The following is a 24,033-nucleotide window of genomic DNA, read 5'->3' as shown; positions in this document are numbered from 1 at the left end:
TATTCTCATAATAAAGCTTTGTTGAAAATTTGATGACAAAACTCAAATGGTAAAGAGTTACGGCCGGGATATACTAACAGACAGACAGACAGAAGTGATTGCAAAACTCCGTCTCCCCCTGCACCGGGGATGGCGAACAATAAAATAAACAAATCGACAATATCTGAGACGTGAACTCAAAGTCCCAGAATTGTAATGGAAATGATCAAATGGAAAGAAGAAGCAGTTTGCTTGTTTATTTATCCCCATTATGATTGTTACACAATCCAACTTTGTCACCTTAACAATCCATTTCATGTCAATTTTCTCAGTAGAAGGAAAGCAATATCAGTGTCGGACAAAACCCTTCGTGTCCCTACATCATGTACATGAGAACAAGAAGGATGATGCGCTGTCGGTTGTGATGGAGACGACGTCTGAGGCTAGGACAGGTGAACACAGTACCTGTGGACTCCAAACTACAAACCAATGACATTGTTGATTAGAAAAATAACCCACATTTGGAACTCGTAAACACATTACTTCTAATACGATAATTAAAACGGAATAAATAAATAAATAAATAAATAAATAAATAAATAATGTTCAAAATAAAGGATATAAAACAATAAATAAATAAAGTGCTAAGTAATTACAAAACTGAATAAATTGTAACTGTTTTATAAACTGAGGATCTTGTAAAAACGATAAAGGTCATGGTGTTTACCATGGTAATAAACTCTTTGCTGTTCTCGTAAGGTAAACAAGCTGAACAGCGAGACTTTCAATGACAAAGTTTAAATCATTGACTATTAAGTAGTAAAATACTCAAATTTGTCTGTCATACAAGAAATACAAACTTGGTTAAAATTAACGAGCTGAACGCAATTAATGAATGGAAGCTAATTGATCAAGCTTGTCAAATGATGAACAGTTATTAAACATACACGGGGTGTAAATGCCATAATAACCTCGCGATAATCAACCTGGTCTTACGTAAAGACTATGACGTGTTACATAAAGTCACGTAAACACACACAAACCCCTTCATTAATAGATTACAGTACTTCATATAACTTTACATGTCATTCCTATCACTGTTTCAGTGCAATTTCACAAGAGAACTGCAGGAATGTGTGTGTCTGTGTGTGTGTGTGTGTGTGTGTGTGTGTGTGTGTTTGTGTGTGTGTGTGTGTGTGTGTGTGTGTGTGTGTATGTATATTTGTGTGCATATGTGTGTGTGTGAGAATGTGTACGTGTGTATGTGTGTATGTGTAAGTGTGTGTGATAGAGATTGTGGGGAAGGAGAGTAATGTGAGTGAGGAAGGAGAAGAAAGTGTATAGGAGAGGGAAGTTGAGCAGACAAGTAAGAACAATGGAGGAAATGAACAGGACGTTGATTGAGGTAGGCCTGTGCTAAATGCTGTGGGAAGCAAAGGGAAGCATTACACACACACACACACACACACACACACACACACACACACACACACACACACACACACACACACACACACACACACACACACACACACACACACACACACTTCGGGGTTAGCCCTTCGTCTCAGCAAAAAAGATCAGCGAGACTTTCTGCTTCTTCTTTTTTGCTCCGTCAAAGAGTTAATGCCTGAAACGTCAACTTCTCTTTGCTTCCCACGACGGTTGGCATACCTCAATCAATGTCCTGTTCATTTCATCCATCATTATCGTTCTACCTGTCCACCAATGTAGATCAACACTAGCCTTCACCAGCAGGAGTAGTTCATCATTCAGATAAGTAAGAGACTTAATAATGCAAACTGAAAGCCCTTCCCTTTCCTCCTCCTTTCGTTCCTCCTCTCAGTCCTCGCACAACCGATCGATTTCCTACTTCTCTCACCCCGATCGGTCCTTTCCCATCCGCACCCCCCTGCCATTCGCTGCCAGAAGGGTTGGGGTCGTACCAAGACCGAGAGCGAGAACGCGAATCAAAAGAGCGAGAGTGAGAGTCAAAGGAGCGAGAGCGAGAACTGGAAGACAAAGAGCGAGAGCGGATGGAGCTGCAACGAGAGCGAGACCGATGTCGTCGTCGTCGAGAGCGAAGAGGAGAAAGTGAAGAATAGCTGGAATACGAGGAGGTTGAACATGAGCTTGAAGTTGAGCTTGAGAGTGGAGTTGGAGGGCTCGGTCGATAGTATGGGATGGGTCGTTTTCTCGCACTGGAGTGGGGTGAGAGTGTGTGGGAGGTGGGGTTGTTGAGATTGAGAGAAGAGGGAAGGGGTAACAGTGTCAAAAGACAAGTCAGGAGACGACGACGGTTCACGAGCGAGCGGTATTCAATGACAAAGGACGGACTATAACCGAAACGGGCCCGGACAGGCCAGGCCCGGAAATGTCAAAACGAAGGTTACTGACCTTGAAATAAGATAGAAAATAATGTATAATCAGTTATGAGGTTAGTTAGCTACACAATACCGAAAATTCGGTTCTATTCCGACAACTTTGAAACTTTCACCTTTGTGACCTTCAAAGGTCAAAGGTCGAGGATTCTGAAATTTGTTGGAAAACTTGTATTTCATGATGTATGTGATAATATAAGATCATGTACGACATTTCACCCCATCAGGAAGCGAACAATGTAATAAAACCATCAAAATCGACTTTTCTAAATTTCGTGACCTTGGGGCGAAAATGAAAAATCGAGCTCCGTGGGGCTAGACACATGACATTGGCCTAACCAAATACCGAAACCCCTGTCAGATTCCACCAACTCCCTCGGAGAAGATGCAGCTTGAACTCGATTACCCCTTAAAAAGACATCTTTTTCGGGCGTGGCTCCGCCCACAATGGGCGCAATACGCCCACCCTAGGCAGGACACAACTAGATCATGATATCAACCTCCCAACCAAGTTTCATCAAGATCGGATGATATCATCGGGTAGTTATGCTGCGGACAGACAGACACACAGACAGACACACAGACAGACAGACATACACCCATGACGAATATAGTGGTCACTCAGTTTGATAACTCGTGAACCAATAGTTGATGTGATTCTGCATTTGCATCGCGTACATTCATAAGGTACTCAGATATGTTACATATTACCTTGCAAATATCTTTTTATGAGAAGTCACGATATGTGATATCTCATGAGAATTTCATCAGATCTTATGAGAAGTATTTCAAAGGTAATAATGCAGACTTTTGTAAAGGTAATAATGCAGACTTTTGTAAAGGTAATAATGCAGACTTTGGTGAAGGTAATAATGCAGGCTTTTGTAAAGGTAATAATGCAGAATTTTGTGAAGGTAATAATGCAGACTTTTGTGAAGGTAATAATGCAGTCTTTTGTGAAGGTAATAATGCAAACTTTTGTAAAGGTAATAATGCAATTTTTTGTGAAGGTAATAATGCTTACTTTGCGAAAGGTAATAATGCAGACTTTTGTAAAGGTAATAATGCAGAATTTTGTAAAGGTATTAATGCTGAACTTTGTAGAGGCAATAATGCAGAATTTTGTAAAGTTAACAACACAGACTTTTGTAAAGTTATCAACGCAGACTTTTGTAAAGATAATAATGCAGACTTTTGTAAAGGTAATAATGCAGACTTTTGTAAAGGTAATAATGCAGACTTTGGTAAAGGTAATAATGCAGAATTTTGCAAAGGTAATAATGCAGACTTTTGCAAAGGTAATAATGCAGACTTTTATAAAGGTAATAATGCAGACTTTGGTAAAGGTCATAATGCAGAGTTTTGTAAAGGTAATAATGCAGTCTTTTGTGAAGGTAATAATGCAGTCTTTTGTGAAGGTAATAATGCAGACTTTTGTAAAGGTAATAATGCAGAATTTGGTAAAGGTAATAATGCAGAATTTGGTAAAGGTAATAATGCAGAATTTGGTAAAGGTAATAATGCAGAATTTTGTAAAGGTATTAATGCTGAACTTTGTAGAGGCAATAATGCAGAATTTTGTAAAGTTAACAACACAGACTTTTGTAAAGTTATCAACGCAGACTTTTGTAAAGATAATAATGCAGACTTTTGTAAAGGTAATAATGCAGACTTTTGTAAAGGTAATAATGCAGACTTTGGTAAAGGTAATAATGCAGAATTTTGCAAAGGTAATAATGCAGACTTTTGCAAAGGTAATAATGCAGACTTTTATAAAGGTAATAATGCAGACTTTGGTAAAGGTCATAATGCAGAGTTTTGTAAAGGTAATAATGCAGAATTTTGTGAAGGTAATAATGCAGAATTTTGTAAAGGGAATAATGCAGACTTTTGTAAAGGTAATAATGCAGACTTTTGGAAAGATAATAATGCAGACTTTTGTAAAGGTAATAATGCAGACTTTTGTAAAGGTAATAATTCAGACTTTGGTAAAGGTAATAATGCAAACTTTTGTAAAGGTAATAATGCAAAGTTTTGTGAAGGTAATAATGTATACTTTGGTAAAGGTAATAATGCAGACTTTGGTAAAGGTCATAATGCAAACTTTTGTTAATGTAATAATGCAGAATTTTGTAAAGATAACCATGCAAACTTTTGTAAAGGTAATAATGCTGAATTCTGTAAGGGTAATAATGCAGACTTTTGTAAAGGTAATAATTCAGACTTTGGTAAAGGTAATAATGCAAACTTTTGTAAAGGTAATAATGCAAAGTTTTGTGAAGGTAATAATGTATACTTTGGTAAAGGTAATAATGCAGACTTTGGTAAAGGTCATAATGCAAACTTTTGTTAATGTAATAATGCAGAATTTTGTAAAGATAACCATGCAAACTTTTGTAAAGGTAATAATGCTGAATTCTGTAAGGGTAATAATGCAGACTTTTGTAAAGGTAATAATGCAGAATTTGGTAAAGGTAATAATGCAGAATTTTGTAACAAAGCTGGCCTCCAAAGCCACAGCTGCAGACTGGACATCCTCCATTGTTGCAAGTCATACTTTCTATGATTTGAAAGAAACAGGCTTTGTGTTTCTGCCACTTTGCTTTTGACACCAATAATTTTGAGAGCTTTAGATTACATGGAATCCAGGAGAGACAGATGTGATGCTGTGGTACAAGCCCATATAGGAGAGCAGTACCTCATCAAGCTATGAACAAAAGCGTTTAGGCTCTGAGTAGTTAATTTTTTTCATCGTCTCTCCTTGAGTTTCGTTCCCTGTTATCTCTCAACCCTTCAATCATTTGCAGCTCCTCCAGGATACACATCTTCTTGTGGTAACTCATTGCTGGTTAAACTTCCAAAATCCAGGCTTTCCACCCAACTACACCTCTTTGTTCCTATTTTCTCTCATTTGTGGAAGAGGTGGTTAAATCCCACTCTTCCCTCCCATGGCTTCAAGCAAGCAATGCACTATAATTTTGTGTCATCCCTGATCCCTACTCATATTTTCCATCCCTATAAGCCTTATCTATACGAGCCCACTTACTAGGCAGGTTACTGTGTTTCCTCCCCTCAACTCTCCCCTCTCTTGCCGGTAGCTCATTCAATTGCATTGTTAGTATGTTGCACTTTTGCCTTCTGTTACCTCGCTCTTTCATGAATGTCGAAGTTGTATTAAAAAAAACTCAGCTCATGAGTGCTTTATAACATTGTGAGGAAAAGCTAGGACACAGAACAGATCATATAGTCCAAGAGGGTGAAAATGGTCTTTGAAATTGCTTCTTTCAGCTTCCTGATCTGAAATTCTCTCAGAACTCGATGGTATTCATAGAATACTTACCCTGCGCAGTCAACTTGATGCGAGCCAACTCTTCTGTTTTTGAAGGGTTTTTTTCTTTGATCCAATATGGGTGCCAGACCACGTGAGCGATGACATCACAAGTTTATATTCTCCAATATAATTGTTGCATAGATCATGCTCAATAAATTGCAAACTGATCAGACCAAGCATTGTACCTGTCGAATTATGATGTCATAAATAAAGCACCAATGACGTAATCGTTAACAACACCTATTCCCCATGCAGAGTTCTTTACAATGAGCTAGTCTCAATTTTTTACATGGAGTGGTTTCAAAGATATGGAGGTGCATCGTTTTTCGAATTTTCCAAGATGGCGCCTGTACCACGTGACCGATGACGTCATTATTATCATTTAAAAATTCTACCGGAGGAGGTGCTCCTATGTTCAAAATTTTGTATCCATCGGAATAACTGTTGCAGAGGATTTTTTTGTTTTTCATACTGATCAGATCAAGCATTGTATATGTCAAAATATGACGTCATAATGAAGGCACTGATGACATCATCATTAACACATCTTATTTCCCATGGAGAGTACTTGACAATGAGCCTGTTTCAATTTTTTCCATTGAGTGGTTTAGGAGATATAGAGGTGTAACTTTTTTTCCAAGATGGCGTCCGTACGACGTGACCTATGACGTCATAATTATCATTTCAAAATTCTACCGGAGGAGGCGCTCCTATGTTCAAAATTTTGTGTCCACCAGACTAACAGTTGCGGAGAATATGTTTTTTCTCATACTGATCAGATCAAGCATTGTACTTGTCGAAATATGACGTCACAATGAAAGCAATGATGACATAATCATTAACATATTTTGTTCCCCATGGGGGAATTTTATTTTTATTATTTTATTCCCCTACCGTAGGAGGTGCTCCTCTGGTAAAATTTCCTGTCAATCGGACCAATGGTTGCCGAGAAAATGAATTTTTAAAATGCAGACACGCACGTATGCACGTACGCAACCGAATGTCTAACCCTGCTTTTTGCTTCGCGAGCGCAGGGTAATTATGTTCATTCGGTACTATTTCTGGGTTATATATGAAATTCTGTTTTGTAGTTTATGAAACTTTTAGTATTCCTTTCGACATGTATATAATAACCTGACAGATTGGAAAAAAACAATTTCACTTGACAGATAAAGGTGAGTGCTGAAGCACACGCGCTGTCGACTGCTCCATGGTGCAAGCACCCGAACACAAATTACATAGTGAATTTCATGAGCACAGAAAACTACTATGACCTGTGACCTATGACCAAACACACCTGTGATAATTGTTCAGAGCACAGCGCAAGTTCTTAGTAGGCAAAGCCATAAGTATGCAAGGGAGTGTGCATGTGTGGATGAGGGGAGCAGGGGTTCAGGTGCTGTGAGCTATGCTTGATGTTGCAGGATTCTCTTTTTTCGATACTAAGTCGAGGCTCGTATAAGATCTAACAAATAGAACATGTAATAAAGGGAGCGGGAGACAAGAGGGGCGAGATACGAAGCACATCAACAGTAGGAAACAGGGACATCAGGAGATCTGTGGAAGAGAGATGGCTGGGGCGGGGCACAAAGGATAAACAAGATGGACTCTAAAGGAAAGAAAACAGAGAATTTGAAGAGGTGGTTTTGGGGTGGAGTAGCGCAGGTAGAAAAGATCAAGGTTTTGGATGGGGGAAGATATGATATGGCGGTGAACAGCTGTTTTAAAGACCTGGAGGGAGGAGTGGGATTGAAGAGAGAGGGAGTTTGTTCAAGAGGTGGGAGAAAAGAGGAATGAAGGAGTGAAGGTGAGCAGAGAGTCTTGATTTTGGCAGTTTAACCATGAGAGGGTTGCAGGCAGATCTTGTGCGACCTGTAGGAATATTGGGGGGACAGAGCACAGAGAGAGCTGGGGGAGCAAGGCCGGAGAGGAGTCGGTAGAAGACAGAAAGACCACCAACCTGCCTGCGGTGAGTGAATGAAAGGCCCTCGGAGTTAGCTTCATCGCGGGAGATTCCAATGATTCCAAAGAATCACGATTCTAAACTCCATAGAGTGTAATTAGCAGTTTTGTGGATAGGAAATAACTATCCATGTTCATGCTACCATGCCTTAAATAAAAGGAAACACAATATCGCATCTGCTTCTCTCATCAGTGTAACTTCTCGAGTTGTCATTATTTCCCAATAGCAAAGTTTTATCACTGCCGATTTAGTCAGGTTTGTTATGTAATTTCGTTCTTTTTTTGTGGAGATTAGCAAAACTATACATTTTTGGAAAGCTGATAGCACCAGGAATCCGAAAAACCATGTTTCCATTTGCGCAAATTTTTCTTTGGCGGCCATATTGGATTTTCAAAATGGCCACCATCGGAAACCTATTTTTCGCGATATCTCAACATCCGAACCACCTAGAGTGCTGATTCCAACACCTATACCCACATTTTTGGGGATGAGGAATCACATGAAGCCATCTAAAATAATCTACACCTACCCTGGGATACCAGGTGGCAGCCTACAGCGGATTTTCAAGATGGCCACTTTCAGGAAACATGTTTTTTTCTGAATATGTATACCACATTGAGTGATGTTTCGCTACATTGTGGCACACGGATCATAATTATGAAACCACATCCCTCATATATCCTAAACAGGTGATTTATGTATTCAAGAGGTAAGTATATAGAGATGAGGCTATACAATCCATAATTATACATGTAATAATTACTTTTATTTGAACATAGAATATTTCCCATAGATGAAATTTTATCTTTGTCAACATTCATCAACATTTTGTCCTCATAGGTTTTCAAATGTCCTCATCACTGTCGTCAGAGCAGAGAACAGGTTGACAGTCATCGTCGTTTTCACATTCGGAGCTGCACAAACACAAGTCTGTGCATGCCAAGTCATTGGCACGGCACGAACACCGTCTCGATGAGCAGTCTCCTTTGCACTGACATCTGACCATCTCAAGTATTGCTTTCGGTGCTGGTGGTACATCTGTCATTAGTGGTTTCAATTCCCCATCGTTGTCCTTGAAGTAGCCATGTTGCTGTGGATCCAGGAACACTTGATGTGCGATAGTAGCCTGAGCCCATACCCTTGCCTGAAGATGTACACGATCAACATGCTGATTTAGAGCCCCTAGCGTTGGAGGTAACTTGTGACTTTCAGTCATGTGTTTACAGAAGAGGTACCAGTGCAACTCCGGAATGCTGTTGATACATATTCCCTTTGGTACGTACACTGCACATACAAATCTTGCCAAGTTGGACATCTGATCTGCGGTCACATCTGCAGCATCACCGAGCATTCTCATGGCCTGTATCACGTCACTATCGGCTCTGACGAAAGCTTCAAACCATGTTGTTTTGCCTATTCGCGAAAACCGTCCAGTATTGTCTGCTCCTGTGAATGTGTGGAATGCTGGCAATGCCTTGGCCTTTTCGACGCCAAGATTGTTCCAGATTGGTTGTACTTGCACAAGGCCCGACACAAGGGAGACAGCAGTGTTTTTGAGCAGAACATCATAGTTAGCTATGACCAAGACCAGGACATCCGTATCAGGAGAGAAGAAGGTAAGCTGTTCTGCGTTGGGATTGCGGCGAGTTGCCAGCACTGCTTGGTGAATCATCAGAGTGTCTGCCTCCTCATGATTATTGTCTTCAAAATGCACGCCTTTGTTACTCTTGGCCTTTCCTGCTGCACATATAATTATCAGCTTGGAGGCATCTCTGTTGTACTCCAACGTTTTCTCAGCCAGATATTCTGCCAAATCTGACTTTGTCTGATCGTGTGACAAGAACCGCTTCATGGTGATGTGTTGGATCTTGGTATTGTCCTTCACTTGGTACTGGACTGGATTGTGCCCCCCTCGTCTTTTTTGTCTTGTGCTTTGCTTCAACGAATCGGCCTTGTAAGTATCAAACACGAGGATAACTTCGTCAAAATGTCTTGTCAGTGACATCAATCTGGTATTAAAGCTGACACTGAGATCTTCAACGGTTACTGTTGCAGCTGGTTTTGTCGACAATTTCTGTACAAGAACCATGGCGTCGACTACTGCTATTTTCATAGCTGCAGAGTTATGGACTTGAGCTTGAGGACTTGAGGTCGGAGCTAAGTCACCCGGAGCTAAGTCTCCATGTTTCACAAGGAGATGGATTAACTTTGACTTGTCAAGGCAAGGAAGCAGGTCACCGTTTGGTGCGAACAAGGCGCGAGGTGTAAGGGTGAATTCGTAGTTGCCTATTGCGTCTTTCTGGTCAACATCACGGCTTGATTTTGTCAATATCATCAGCCTTCCATACAAGTCTTTTGTTTCCTTCAAGTCGACTGACTTGTCCCTGAGCATGATCTTGGTCTTCTTCACACCAGACAAGTACATCGTGTTGTTTTCTTTTTTCACGGGTGCAAATAAGCTGACTGTTCCGTTGATTCTTTCGTCAACATACTCTTCGTACAAGTGTTGACCAATGTTGTCGATATTCAGGATTTGTGACGTGTGCTCCTCTGGGACATAGGCATGTGTGATCAAGTTGTATATGCTATTTCCTTCTGTGGTAAATGGATTGCCATGACTCATGATAGCAGCCTTGATCTTTTCAACCGCTGTATTGTTCAGATTCACTGCCCTCGGACTAAGTTCGTGGTGTTCTGTCACTTTGTCTGTTTTGGTGTCGAACTGATCTTTGAATTCTCTGGTCAGCCGTGACAATTCTGGAGAGGCCATAAAGAATCTCTGCCTTGCATTGGCATTATTGGAGATGCCTGGAAGTCCAGAATGAACCTTCATTGCTCTGTTTTCCTGTTCACAAGCGTGGTCTGCACCGATTGATACAAAGGGGATGCTAGATTTCGTTACTGAGATATTTCCATTCTCGAGTTCCCTGTATGTGGCCGGATGCGTCTTCCTCAGGTCATACATATCTGCTATGTATCGCGGCCAAAGACGTTTGTATTTGATACGATCCATGGAGAAAAATAGCTTGCTGAGTGCCTCACCAGATTCGAGGTGGAGTTTGAGATCTGCGTCCCGAGAAGCTTCCACAAAGAACAGAATTGTCTCCACTCGATGCAGGTAATTCATCAAGGACTTGAACATGGCTTTTTTGGATTGTTCTGTTTCCCAAGTCTTGAATATGTTCACAACATCAGCTGTAGTGATGACATTCAACAGTTTTGTGTTGGCTTCTTTCACACTTGTGGCTTTGGTGAACTTGTCCTTTTCTGAACATGCCTCGTCTATTTCTTCTGACATATCTGAGCAAACGGCTTTCAACTGTGGATAATCTTTGAAGAACAGGTCCAGCGCCATTTCATAAAGTGCTATATATGAATAAATATGAGCACGGAGAGTGCGTTTGTAATGCGAACATCTCAGGATCTGCCTTGTTGTTGAAGGTCCGTAGAGGTCGGCCTCTATCCACGCGTCATCAATACCTGAGTTCTCAATGGAAGTACCCAGGGCTCTCAAAGCAGCCATGACCACATGCAGCTCGCCAAGCCGAGGTACAACGGTACCTTTCAGGTCTGGCCTTGCATCCAGCAGCCTTATCACCTTTTCATAGAGGGCCATATCCCAGGAAATGACTGTAGGGTGGCTTGTACCAACAACTAAGTTCTTTAGCTGAGTTGTCTGAGAGATGACGGTCAGAAGAGTCGACCACTCGTGTGCTACTTCAGGTAGAAGGGGTAAGACTCCGACTTGTGTCAAACTGTGACTACCCGACAGCAATGAGTGGTATCCTGCCCAACCAGGTATATATGTGCTGTTTGATTTCTGCATTCTGGTGATCATAGAAGCAACCAACCATCCTAGATGTGTAAGGTGATACGCTGGTGATATACCATCCTTGCTGATGTGGAATGTGTCTGTTCTCTTTATGGTTTTCGGCACCGGCTTGTCACAATGAAGCATAGGAACCTGGTACGGGGTCACTGACAAACTGGTAGTGTCAGCTATGCTCAGTTGTGGCGCCAATGTTTCTCCTTGAGTGTCACATTTTTGATAAACAGCAATGATTGTTCCATGGGTTGTCCCTTTGCCATCCACGCTGTCTTCAGCAAAGTCTGTGTTATCAGCTGCAAAAAACACAAAAGTTCCCTTCTTCAAAAATGGAGGAACATAAAGTCCTTGGAACTTCAGGGTGTTTTCCACAATGGCATTTGCTAGGGCTGTTTCGAGGTGCATAACACGACTGTACGAGACACAGTAACCTTGAGAGCAGAGACTTTCCAGGAGTTTCTTGTTTCTTGTGTCATGGTGAACTGCCAAGGCTAATCCTAGAGACTGTGGAGTTTCTTGTGATTTGGTTGATCGGAAGGTCGCAGAATCAGTTTTGGGCCTATAGTTCACTTGCTTGTCAGATTTGAATCCACCCAATAGCATCTGACTAACAGTGAGTACTTCTCTGTTAACGTGAGTGGTTCGTTTTTCAGTTTCTAGTGTTTCTGTTGGCCCCACCATAACCCATCTGATCATTGCGTGGAGTGCTGCTGGAACATCATCTGTGCTGCTAGTGACCTGTATAGCATCGGATGAGTTTTCCTGTTGGTGGAAGTTCTTGATAATTCTGCGCAATGCCTTTGCTGCTTTATAGATAATATTCAGATCGTCTACTTCACTTTCTATCATGGCAGACTGAACCATATCGGATTCGCATGCATCTGGGGAGTAAAGAACAGAAGGTTTTCTCCTGTCCTTTTGCCTAACAGACGTTACGTGTGGTAGTTCTAGAAGAATTCTCTCCTTGAGCCAGTGTCTACTATATGCAGGGAAGTGGTGCGCCAATGCATCTGTGCCACCAAGCAAGTTGATGTATGTTGTTTCAATATGTGCCATGGATAAGTATTGTTTATTCTGAGTTTGACAGTCGACAAGGCTAATCAACTCAATCAAACATGATGTTTGAAACGGATGACCTCTCTCTGTTGTTCCCTTGTTATCCTTGGTATGTAACACATGGAATACATTTGTTGTCCAACATGACTTGTGGTATTGAACATCGATTGCATGTGCATCAGTGGGTGAGATGGATGTGTTTAACCTAGTTTGCAGGGTGAGATTTCCAGACAGCTCCACAGCATCGTGTAATGCTTTCCCACCGTTTTCTGTTCTCAATGTGTACAATTTTTGCTCGTTATCTTCCTGGCAGAAAAAGCAATGTTCCTTAATGAATGGAGCTGTTGCAGAACGTGTAAACGGACTGGTGGTGGAAGTTGATGGTTCGTCCAGTTCTGTGCTTTTTCGCTTTTGTCCACGTTTTTTCTCTGTGTAGGAGCCGGCTGAAATGTGATATTGATGGCGGTCTTTGGCACGTTGTACCTTCTCTTTGTTGGTTGCATTTGAATAACAGATACGATGCCAAACTGCATTATTGAATTGCAGACTTTCACTTGTTTCATCCTTTAAGCGACTGTGAATTTTAACATATTTTCCATCATGGTAGGCTGCTCTATCATTAAGGGTTTGTAGCAAGTATTCAAACGAGTCCGGTTTGGGCTGCTGGACAAGCGTTCCATATTTTGCTGAAGCGGTTTGACAAATTATGCAGTGCTGCCACTGTGTGGGCTGAGTCGTAACTTCACTCATCTTCTCTCAAGACCTGCAAATATATAAAACGACAACAGGTAAGTAATTATGAGCTTCATGAGGTTTATTTTAAATGAACTATTAGGTCTGATATAATGACTTTCCATGTACATGAACTGAACATGTTGAAATGATCCCATTTATGACTATGACTGTACTGAGGCGAAACATCACTCAATGTGGTATACATATTCAGAAAAAAACATGTTTCCTGAAAGTGGCCATCTTGAAAATACGCTGTAGGCTGCCACCTGGTATCCCAGGGTAGGTGTAGATTATTTTAGATGGCTTCATGTGATTCCTCATCCCCAAAAATGTGGGTATAGGTGTTGGAATCAGCACTCTAGGTGGTTCGGATGTTGAGATATCGCGAAAAATAGGTTTCCGATGGTGGCCATTTTGAAAATCCAATATGGCCGCCAAAGAAAAATTTGCGCAAATGGAAACATGGTTTTTCGGATTCCTGGTGCTATAAGCTTTCCAAAAATGTATAGGTTTGCTAATCTCCACAAAAAAAGAACGAAATTATAAATCTGAACATAATGAACCTGACTAATTGTTGGCACGTCAAATCCACACATCCGGCAAAAACAAATGAAACAATTCAAATTTTGATGTTTATAAAAGCATAAAGAAACTTGTTCATAGCTCTATTTTTCTGCTCAACGTTAAGTGAAAACGATATGAATTCACGCCATGTTTGATTTTTCATTAAAAGCTAGAACACAGCTGTTGAAGTTTTTGGGGGAAAAGCACCTCGTTATACGCCGTGGTTCCAGGTAGCTCGGTGAGCTGCGGCGTCGCTTCCTTGGCGGTGAGTATGATCTACGTCCACTCGCTCTTGCTCCTTGACCCCTCGACATCCCTCGGTCTCTTTGGCTGCACAAAGCAAAAGGAGAGAACACGTGTATTTGCAATAGAGTCTTGTTATGTATGGCAAACACATACAATCCGTGAAGTGGTCGTATCGACATTCATTATGGCGAGATGACCCACATGTCTGCCACCAAAAAAAACACAAAGAGCATCCCCTAATGTTCATGGTGCATCACCCCTATCACCTCCCCAATTTTTTAATACCTTTAACCTGAGCCAGTTTAGCCTGCTCCACTCAATGGACCATTATGGCATGGACAAACTGGCCATAACTTAATTTTACTTAATTTCTCTGCAAAGGTAATCATCAAAGTCAAAAGACAAATAAAGCAAATGAAAGGAAAGATAATGGTGAACAGCGGGTGTTCCATTACCAAGCTGCTTGTAAAGTGCTCGCCAAGCGGGTTAAGCACTCAAGCAAGCACTCCAACGAAACTGATGAGATGGCCTGAGTGTGCTTCCTCTGATGAGATGGCCTGAGTGTGCTTCCTCTGATGAGATGCCCTGAGTGTGCTTCCTCTGATGAGATGCCCTGAGTGTGCTTCCTCTGATGAGATGGCCTGAGTGTGCTTCCTCTGATGAGATGCCCCGAGTGTGCTTCCTCTGATGAGATGCCCTGAGTGTGCTTCCTTTGATGAGATGCCCTGAGTGTGTTTCCTCTGATGAGATGGCCTGAGTGTGCTTCCTTTGATGAGATGCCCTGAGTGTGCTTCCTTTGATGAGATGCCCTGAGTGTGCTTCCTTTGATGAGATGCCCTGAGTGTGTTTCCTCTGATGAGATGCCCTGAGTGTGCTTCCTTTGATGAGATGCCCTGAGTGTGTTTCCTCTGATGAGATGGCCTGAGTGTGCTTCCTTTGATGAGATACCCTGAGTGTGCTTCCTCTGATGAGATGCCCTGAGTGTGCTTCCTCTGATGAGATGCCCTGAGTGTGCTTCCTTTGATGAGATGCCCTGAGTGTGCTTCCTTTGATGAGATGCCCTGAGTGTGTTTCCTCTGATGAGATGCCCTGAGTGTGCTTCCTTTGATGAGATGCCCTGAGTGTGTTTCCTCTGATGAGATGGCCTGAGTGTGCTTCCTTTGATGAGATGCCCTGAGTGTGCTTCCTCTGATGAGATTCCCTGAGTGTGCTTCCTCTGATGAGATGCCTTGAGTGTGCTTCCTTTGATGAGATGCCCTGAGTGTGCTTCCTCTGATGAGATGCCCTGAGTGTGCTTCCTCTGATGAGATGGCCTGAGTGTGCTTCCTCTGATGAGATGCCCTGAGTGTGCTTCCTCTGATGAGATTCCCTGAGTGTGTTTCCTCTGATGAGATGCCCTGAGTGTGCTTCCTTTGATGAGATGCCCTGAGTGTGCTTCCTCTGATGAGATGCCCTGAGTGTGCTTCCTCTGATGAGATGGCCTGAGTGTGCTTCCTCTGATGAGATGCCCTGAGTGTGCTTCCTCTGATGAGATTCCCTGAGTGTGCTTCCTTTGATGAGATTCCCTGAGTGTGCTTCCTCTGATGAGATGCCCTGAGTGTGCTTCCTCTGATGAGATGCCCTGAGTGTGCTTCCTCTGATGAGATGGCCTGAGTGTGCTTCCTTTGATGAGATGCCCTGAGTGTGCTTCCTCTGATGAGATTCCCTGAGTGTGCTTCCTCTGATGAGATGCCCTGAGTGTGCTTCCTCTGATGAGATGCCCTGAGTGTGCTTCCTCAGATGAGATGCCCCGAGTGTCCAACAATGTCTGAATTTAACAAATCAACACTTTTTAGGAGTCGGAACTGCTTCTAAGGTCAATTCTGGAGTTAAAATTTTGAAATTGGATTCAGGTGAAGAGATTGCCGAGCTTATCACATGTTAGATGTAAAGCTTTGCAGAAATAAAATAAAGGCATGAACACTGGTGTTTATAAGCATTGCGATATATGCAGGAATACAGTGATTCGTAGGTATGAAGATAAGTGATATCACGATTCGTAGATATGAAGCTTTATAGTAGAGAAACTGACCTGTTCTGAGGCAAGGCACACCTGAACTGAATGGATAAAATCGTGAAATTAAGACCCTGAGCTGAGCGAGCTGAACTAGGGTGACCAAAGGTAAGCCTGTTTCTAGTTTTGATGTAAAGTTTAGCATAAAATATCTTCAAAATGGGTGTTTAAACACACCCAAACACCCAGTTTTCATTCATGCACTCCCTTGGACGTCGAGAAGTACGCATGCAAAGTTTGTGGCCGCTAGGTTTTATGGTTTTGCAGTTATGGATGAGTCACACACACACACACACACACACACACACACACACACACACACACACACACACACACACACAAACACACACTGACATTAAAAGCTCTCTAATCTTTGATCTCTGAAACACACACACACACACACTATTAAAATTTCGAAAAATAATTATGCTCCCTCTCTTTGTCCATGACATATTTTTAAATAATCAAAGGCATACTGTATATACAAGAGGCCTGGTGTTGGCTTAGCGGTTAGGGTGCCGTGCTTGGGATCCGAGGATCCTGGGTTTGAATCCCGGTCGATCGCTGAATTAACGCCAGGGGGGTTGACTCAGCCTGTCATCCTTCAGAGGTCGGCAAATTGAGTACCAGTTCACTGGTAATTCCCTGTGTGTCGCAAGAGGCACCAACAGGGTTGGCGGCAGAAAGGGCATCCGACCATAAAACATTTCTTCAAAAAGTGGACCACGGTGCCCCAAAAAGGCCAACCCCAGCTCTGCGGGGAAAAATGGCCTCTAAAGGTGGTTCACTTTCATACTGTATTTACAAAGTGATCACATGAAAAATAAAGGCTGTCAAAGTATAATTTGATGTACAATACAAGCTCATTCATCATCATTTAGAAGAAAGATCAAATGCAAAAATGGAGTGCATCATTCATGGGGAACTGATGAGCACATGGTTCAAAACACAAGCCGTAGTGTATTTGTGGCACCCATAACATCAATTTCACACTTCCACACAATACATACCAGTACACTTCTCTGTTATGGCCATCTTTTGGAATTCTAAGGATTTTCAAAATGATCTATCAAAACTCGCCAATCTTTTGTAGTTGTACCTCCCACACTCAACATCCCACCTCTCTCACCATCCTTGTCATCCCCAAATTACCGGCTGCGACTTCGTCTTCTTGATTCTCGGCCCAGAGGTCGACGAGAGAGAGACGGTGGTGAGAGAGATGGGGAAGGGGTCACACGAATGGATGGAGAAGGGAAAGACCTAGACAAAATGAGGGAATACAAAGAAGCATAATCACGTTTCAAATCTGCAGGTGACTGGTTCTATGATAATGATTATGGCAGCTACAATACATGACCAAAAGTATGTGGACACCCGAACATCGGACATCTCATTCCAAAGTAATGGGCATTAATATGGAGTTGGTCCCCCCCCCCCCCCCCACCCCCTTTGCTGCTATAACAGCCTTCATTCTTCTGGGAAGGCTTTCCACTAGATGTTAGAACATTTCTGCGGGGATTTGCCTCCATTCAGCCACCAGAGCATTAGTGAGGTCGGACACTGATGTTGGGTGATTAGGCTTCGCTCGCAGTCAGCGTTCCAATTCATCCGAAAGGTGTTCGATGGGGTTGAGGTCAGGGCTCTGTGCAGGCCAGTCAAGTTCTTCCACACCGATCTCAACAAACCATTTCTGTATGGACCTCGCTTTGTGCACGGGGGCATTGTCATGCTGAAACAGGAAAGGGCCTTCCCCGAACTGTTGCCACAAAGTTGGAAGCACATAATCGTCTAGAATGTCATTGTATGCTGTAGCATTAAGATTTCCCTTCACTGGAACTAAGGGGCCGAGCCCGAACCATGAAAAACAGCCCCAGACCATTTATTCCTCCTCCACCAAACTTTACAGTTGGCACTATGCATTTGGGCAGGTAGCGTTCTCCTGGCATCCGCAAACCCAGATTCGTCTGTTGGACTGCCAGATGGTGAAGCGTGATTCACGAGTATCTTGGGAAGTGACGGCAGCGACAGCACTTCCCCAAAGCTCAGTGGCTGTGTTATGTGTTTTTGTCTTATCAGTATGTCCATGCATGTGTCATGTGTCACTGTGAGTGATAAAAACCCAAGTGTCACTGTGAGTGGTCAATGACCCGTAGTGCCCGATCAGAGCAAAGAAAGGATCCATACTCTTTGACAAAGCCATTTGCACAAACTCGCATTGTAAATGAACCATATCTTAGTGAAACGTGTTGTATTTTTGAAGGTTTTGAAATATTTCATGAAAGATGGAACTGTGATCATTCAGAAGAAGAAGCATACTTTAAGATATGAAAGATAACAGCAATCATAAAGCTTGAACCGATGTCCAAAACTACTCTGCTATCATGTTTATGAGAAGTGAAAGTTATTTCTCAGAGGTAGTGTGAGAATCGAGAAAACGTGCTGAAAACCACTCCGGACGTGATGATCCAACCAGCGGCTTATGCAAACTGCAAGTTTCACAACTTACCCCATCAGCTATACAAAGACTTGGTGAAATCAGACATTTGGTAATTCAGAGAAATAAAGAAAATGTTCATCATAAAGATTGTCAAATTTATGGATCCATATTCCTACCGTGAGGATGATGGCGATTTGTCGCTGTGCCAGCCCTGCCCCCTCCTCCTGCAAACAACAGTGCTAAGTTCATTCACACAATCACACAGTCTTCCTCTTTCATATGCAACACAATGTGCGTACCTTTAGGGTGCGTACCGTTAGGCCTTCCTGCCACCCAAATTCACACAGTCAAAAATTTGTAAAGTCGTTCACAAATTAATTCTCTTTATGCAATAGGGCTACAAGTCTGGGGCTAGCTGGACTAAGTTATGAGACAGGACTTTTTCTATTAGAAAGGATGTGATTTTGAGGGGATCTGATCGAGTTGTCGACTATATAAGAGAGCCGTTAGTCTGTGTCATCATTTTTCTCCGAGATGGCTGAACGGATCTTCGTCAAACTTTCAGGGGTTCATCAGTGAGTGTCTGGGAGGGTTTTAGGCAAAAAAAGTTAGTTTTTTTTTTTTTTTTTTAAATCGCTCTATAGTGCCTGTCTTTTTGATTGACAGTTATATACAAGTACACATTCGCATAAATAAATACAAAATAATCACCAGACATTTGAACACAAATAATAAAACAATTCTGGAAGCGGTCCCAGTTGGTGGTAAGGCTTCTTCTTCTTCCTCCTGAACGTCATCATACATAACTCAGAAACGTGATGAACGGCACATTCAGCGGCATATATTCAACGAAAAGGTAAAATGATGATTTGATATTTGTGATGGATTCTGATTTGGATGTAATTGCTTTTCCATTATATTTGCCCTCATTTCAAATATGTTAATGTTTCTTTTTCGCTTAAGTAACGCCGGTTACTCCAACTATAAACACTTTTATACTTCACTCAGGGTACAAATATAAATACAACTTTGTCTGGGGGGTAACATAGGCGATGTGGCCACGGCCTCATTTGAGGGCGTGGGGGACCGGGAGAGGGGCATAAATTCTCTATGTAAATGTGTACCGTGTAGCGCCACCTGGTGATGGTGGCAGAAGGTATTACAATTTCCTTTTTTACTTGTGCAACACTGAGGTTATGAAGCACTCTTTGCATGGGAAAATTTTTCCTCCTTCCCTTCCCCCCCTCCTCCCCCAAAGGATGTATGTCATATATATTTCCCCTCCCTCTCCCTTCATCTCCCCCCACCCCTCCCCCTTCCACTCCCCCCTGCTTCTCCTGCTTCCCCCTTCCCCACCCCCCACCCCCCCTCAGCAACGCCGGGTACTCCTGCTAGTTTAACATAGTGAAGAGTACAGACTAAATAAATGCAGAAGAGTTTTTCAGCAGAATAGACGGTGACAAGACCAGGGGCCACAGCCTGAGAGTAAGTAAGAGGTGAGTTAGGACTGTAAAAATGCCCAAGTAAAATTGAGAGTTAGGACCCCCACCATTCCCCCAGCAAATTTCGATGAACTGAGAGATTGAATTAATGTGGTGTCAAAAAAAGCACACAGGAATGATGGGCCAAATGGCCTCCTCCTGCATCCAACTTCCTGGAAAAAGAATGCTCCGTATAAAATAATAAAACTTCATCCTTGAAATGTATGGGATTGAATATGGTAGCAGATAGTCAAGAAATAATTGAAATAATTCGAACTAGAAGTGCCCTCGGTAGAGCTCATACCTCCGCCAAGCTGATTAGTTTACATCTTGTATCCCACTGATAGGCCGGATCTGGATTCGGACCTGAACCAAAATTTAAACGGCTTGTTCTTGTCACCGAGCCAACTCATCCAACAAATCTCGTCATAACTCATCCACAACTTTTTGATTTATACTATATATCGTTTTTGACCCCATATCTGAAATGATGGTGAAGAATCACTTTAAAAATTAAAACATTCTCGTATCCTCCTCCCCACTCCCTCTCCACCCCACCCTCTCCCTTCCACAGACCACAGATCTACCGATGTCCCTGGTCTCTACTGTTGTTGTGCTTGTGCGCTTGCCTCTCTCTTCCCCTCTTGTCTCCCGCTCCCGTCATTGTATGTTTTATGTGTATGTGCATGTTTTCATGTTTAATGTGGGAGCTCTTACAAAAACATGTCATACGAGCCTCGACTCTGTATACAAAAAAAATAAAAACATCCAGTTCCAGATCTTCACCAAAATCAATTCAATTCTTCCTCGTGACATACCCAACCTGTCCACCAAGCTTCGACCGAATCTGTCCACAAAATTTTGAAATATCATGCTATATATCATTTTTGGCCCTATCTATCAACGGTGAAGAATCCACCTTTAAAAAAATAATTTAAAAAAGCACAGGCACCGCCACCGTCTATCAACGGTGAAGAATCACGTGAAAAAATTCTAGTATCCGGATCCGGATCGTCACCAAAATGTAATCATTTCGTCATTGTCACACAATACTCCGTCGTACTCCGTCGTGCGAAGTCCTTCCTAGGCACACCTGAGCTCCTCACCACATACAAGGCTTTCATCCGCAGCTCAATGGAATACTGTTCTCCCCTATGGGCTGGTGCTCCTGCCTCACACCTAGCTCGCCTTCACGCTGTTGAATCCAAAGCTTTCAGAATCATTGGAATCTCCCGCGATGAAGCTATCTCTGAGGGCCTTTCACTCACTCACCGCAGGCAGGTAGGTGGTCTTTCTGTCTTCTACCGACTCCTCTCCGGCCTTGCTCCCCCAGCTCTCTCTGTGCTCTGTCCCCCAAATATTCCTACAGGTCGCACAAGATCTGCCAGCCACCCTCTGATGGTTAAACTGCCGAAATCTCGGCTCTCTGCTCACCTTCACTCTTTCATTCCTCTTTTCTCCCGCCTCTGGAACAAACTCCCACACTCACTTCAATCACACTCCTCCCTCCAGGTCTTTAAAACAGCTGTTCACCACCATCTCTTATCTTCCCCCATCCAAAACCTTGATCTTTTCTACCCCCACTAATTCACCCCAGATCCACCTTGTTTGAAATTCCAACTTCTTTCCTGGAAGTCTTGGCAGTGTCCATATGTTTTATACCTCTCCCACCCCCCCCCCCCCCCTTCCCATGCCTCACCCCCAAAGCCCTCTCCCTCCCACAGTTCTCTCGATGTCTCCATGTCTCTCGGTCCCTGCTCTCAAATGTTGTGTTTGTGTCCTTCCCCCTCTCTCCCCATCTTGTCTACCGCTCCCGATGTTATTTGTTTTGTGTGTCTGTTTGTCTTTCTGTGTGATTAATGTTCGCTCTTTCACGAGCCTCGATCTTGTATACAAAAAAAAAAAAAAATTAACCTCCCAGGCAAATTTTGTCCGAATCCACCCACACCCTTTTGAGATATCTTGCTGACAGACAAACAGATGACACACAGTGGTGAAAACATAATCTCCGTCCACATTTGGTGGCAGAGGTAAAAAGAAGAGCATCAATACAAAAGAATACTAATCGATAGCATTTTAAATAGCAAGTAAAGGGACAAATACTACAGAACTGCCCACTCCTAAAACAGTGTTTGCTGCTACACTGCTCACCGCAGCATCAGTCGGACTTTTTGGCAACCCATACAAAAGGTTATCCATCCAGTAGAAATAACTAGTAGTAATCAGCATTGGCACTGTATCGAAAGACCAAACTGTATCGCACTGTATCAAACTGTACTGTACCTGTGTCTTCGCTCTGACAACGAGTCCTCTGAGTGCGAGTGTGCGGTGGAAGTGGTATGGGATCTCAGAGAGGGTGGCACCGCAGGTTTAGCAGGTCCTTTTTGCAGTGTTTCCCATGTAACTGGCCTTGCTTTTCCGCCGCACCAGTCTTTTCCCTCCACTATTTCCTGAGGTCAATTGTTGTGAATGAAAAGAGGAAAGGAAGTGAAGGTAGTCAGGGTGAATAATGAGAGAAGGTAGGAGCAAATGGACAGCAGGTACAACAGGCGGGGTTGAAACGGGGTTGAAACGGGGTTGAAACGGGATTCAACGGGGTTGAAATCAACATATATTTTTGTAAAAGCAAATTAGTATGAGGTTTATTATCTTCAATACATATGAAAGACTTTGAAATCAGAAGAAAAATACTGCATGCACACAAATCGATATGGATCATTGGTAATTAAGTGAAATTTTTTTGATTGGGGAGAATAGAAAAATAAAATTTTTGCATGCACAAATAAACAAGTGAAGGATGAAGAAAGCAATCGACAGAGAGTAACCATTCATTCGTTCTGGGGAAGGGAGTGAAGAAAAGGTGGAAAAAGTACCATTCGATTGTGTGCGGAGCCTTACAGAAGGCACGTAGCAGAGGAGCATGGAGGTGGGAAAGAGTGGTAGACAGAACGGTCGAAAAGAAGAACCGGATGAGCGAAAACAATCGCACAAAAACGTGAGAAAGTAAAAAAGTAAAGGTGGGAAGGGGAAGAAACCAGTTTGGTGAGAGCGAATGAAACAAATTAATGAAAGAAACACCAAGGCGGACAATATAGGAAGAACAAAAAAAAATCAAGCAAAGAGTAAAAAACCCATTCCTTATGACATGTGCAAGAGAAAATGAACAATTAAAAAGAGAAAACAGGAATCCAAGAATTGGGGGAAGAGTTCCACAGGTATTTCACCATAATCAATAACAATCAGCCACAGAGAACAGCACAGCCCGACAGCTCACCACCACCTGCCCACTCGACACCACACCCCATCCAAACTTTCCCGTTTGTATTTTATTTCCTGCCAGACAAAGCCTTCAATCCACTGCAACACTTACCAAGACCGCAGACAGAACTCCTTTTTTAGGTAAGTTGTGAGAAAGGGGGGGAGCGGGCATACAGTGAGTTTGCACGAAACAGCGGTCCACATAGCATAGGCTACCCCTTTCCAAAAAAAAGTACAATTTAATGTCTGAATCAATGACTGGAAGAGGCCACACCCACCCCAAGATGTAAAGGCTAACCTCATTAAATGTTCAATAGTCATCTGGGAAGACCGGCTGCGAGTCAGGATGCAGGGAATGGTCAAGGTATGGGTTAGAAAGATGTAGACGAGATTGAGAACATGACGATCAAGGCCAGATTCTATGAAAGCGTAAAAAATTGTTTATGTACCAAGGGCCATCTTCATATTACATATGCAAAATGTTATTGACACTATCTCATACCTCCCCTCACCACTCCCCCCAGCCCAGCCCTCTTACATGCTCCTCTTCTCCCGCACACCTGCCTGTTTTCAATTTCCATTTCGCTGCAGTCACCCTTTCTTCCCTATGTTTATGTAATATGTAGATGGTCCCAAAAAGTAGATGAGCAACCTCAAAATGAAAAAGTTTAAAACTGTGAGGTCTTTGCAATTTATGAATGGCTATTTTCTTTGGTGTGAGGA

The 24,033-nt window shown here is 42.5% G+C and overlaps 1 protein-coding gene across 1 annotated transcript; it reads right to left on the bottom strand.

Annotated features, from left to right (window-relative positions):
- Positions 1–284: 284 nt before the first annotated feature.
- Positions 285–22,507, bottom strand: LOC144891572 (uncharacterized). Its single transcript, XM_078775178.1, has 5 exons — positions 22,336–22,507; positions 18,748–18,795; positions 17,287–17,394; positions 14,043–14,165; positions 285–2,180 (listed from the first exon to the last, which is right to left on the bottom strand). The coding sequence occupies exons 4-5, from the start codon at positions 14,147–14,149 to the stop codon at positions 1,769–1,771; spliced, it is 519 nt and encodes a 172-aa protein (XP_078631304.1). The 5' UTR covers positions 14,150–14,165; positions 17,287–17,394; positions 18,748–18,795; positions 22,336–22,507; the 3' UTR covers positions 285–1,768.
- Between the last annotated feature and the right edge of the window lie 1,526 nt (positions 22,508–24,033).

The sequence above is a fragment of the Myxine glutinosa genome, chromosome 4, assembly GCF_964187855.1.
Source record: "Myxine glutinosa chromosome 4, kmMyxGlut1.1, whole genome shotgun sequence".
NCBI lineage: Eukaryota > Metazoa > Chordata > Myxini > Myxiniformes > Myxinidae > Myxine > Myxine glutinosa.
The sequence above is the reverse complement of the archived record's forward strand: the minus strand, read 5'-3'. Positions and strand labels throughout refer to the sequence as shown.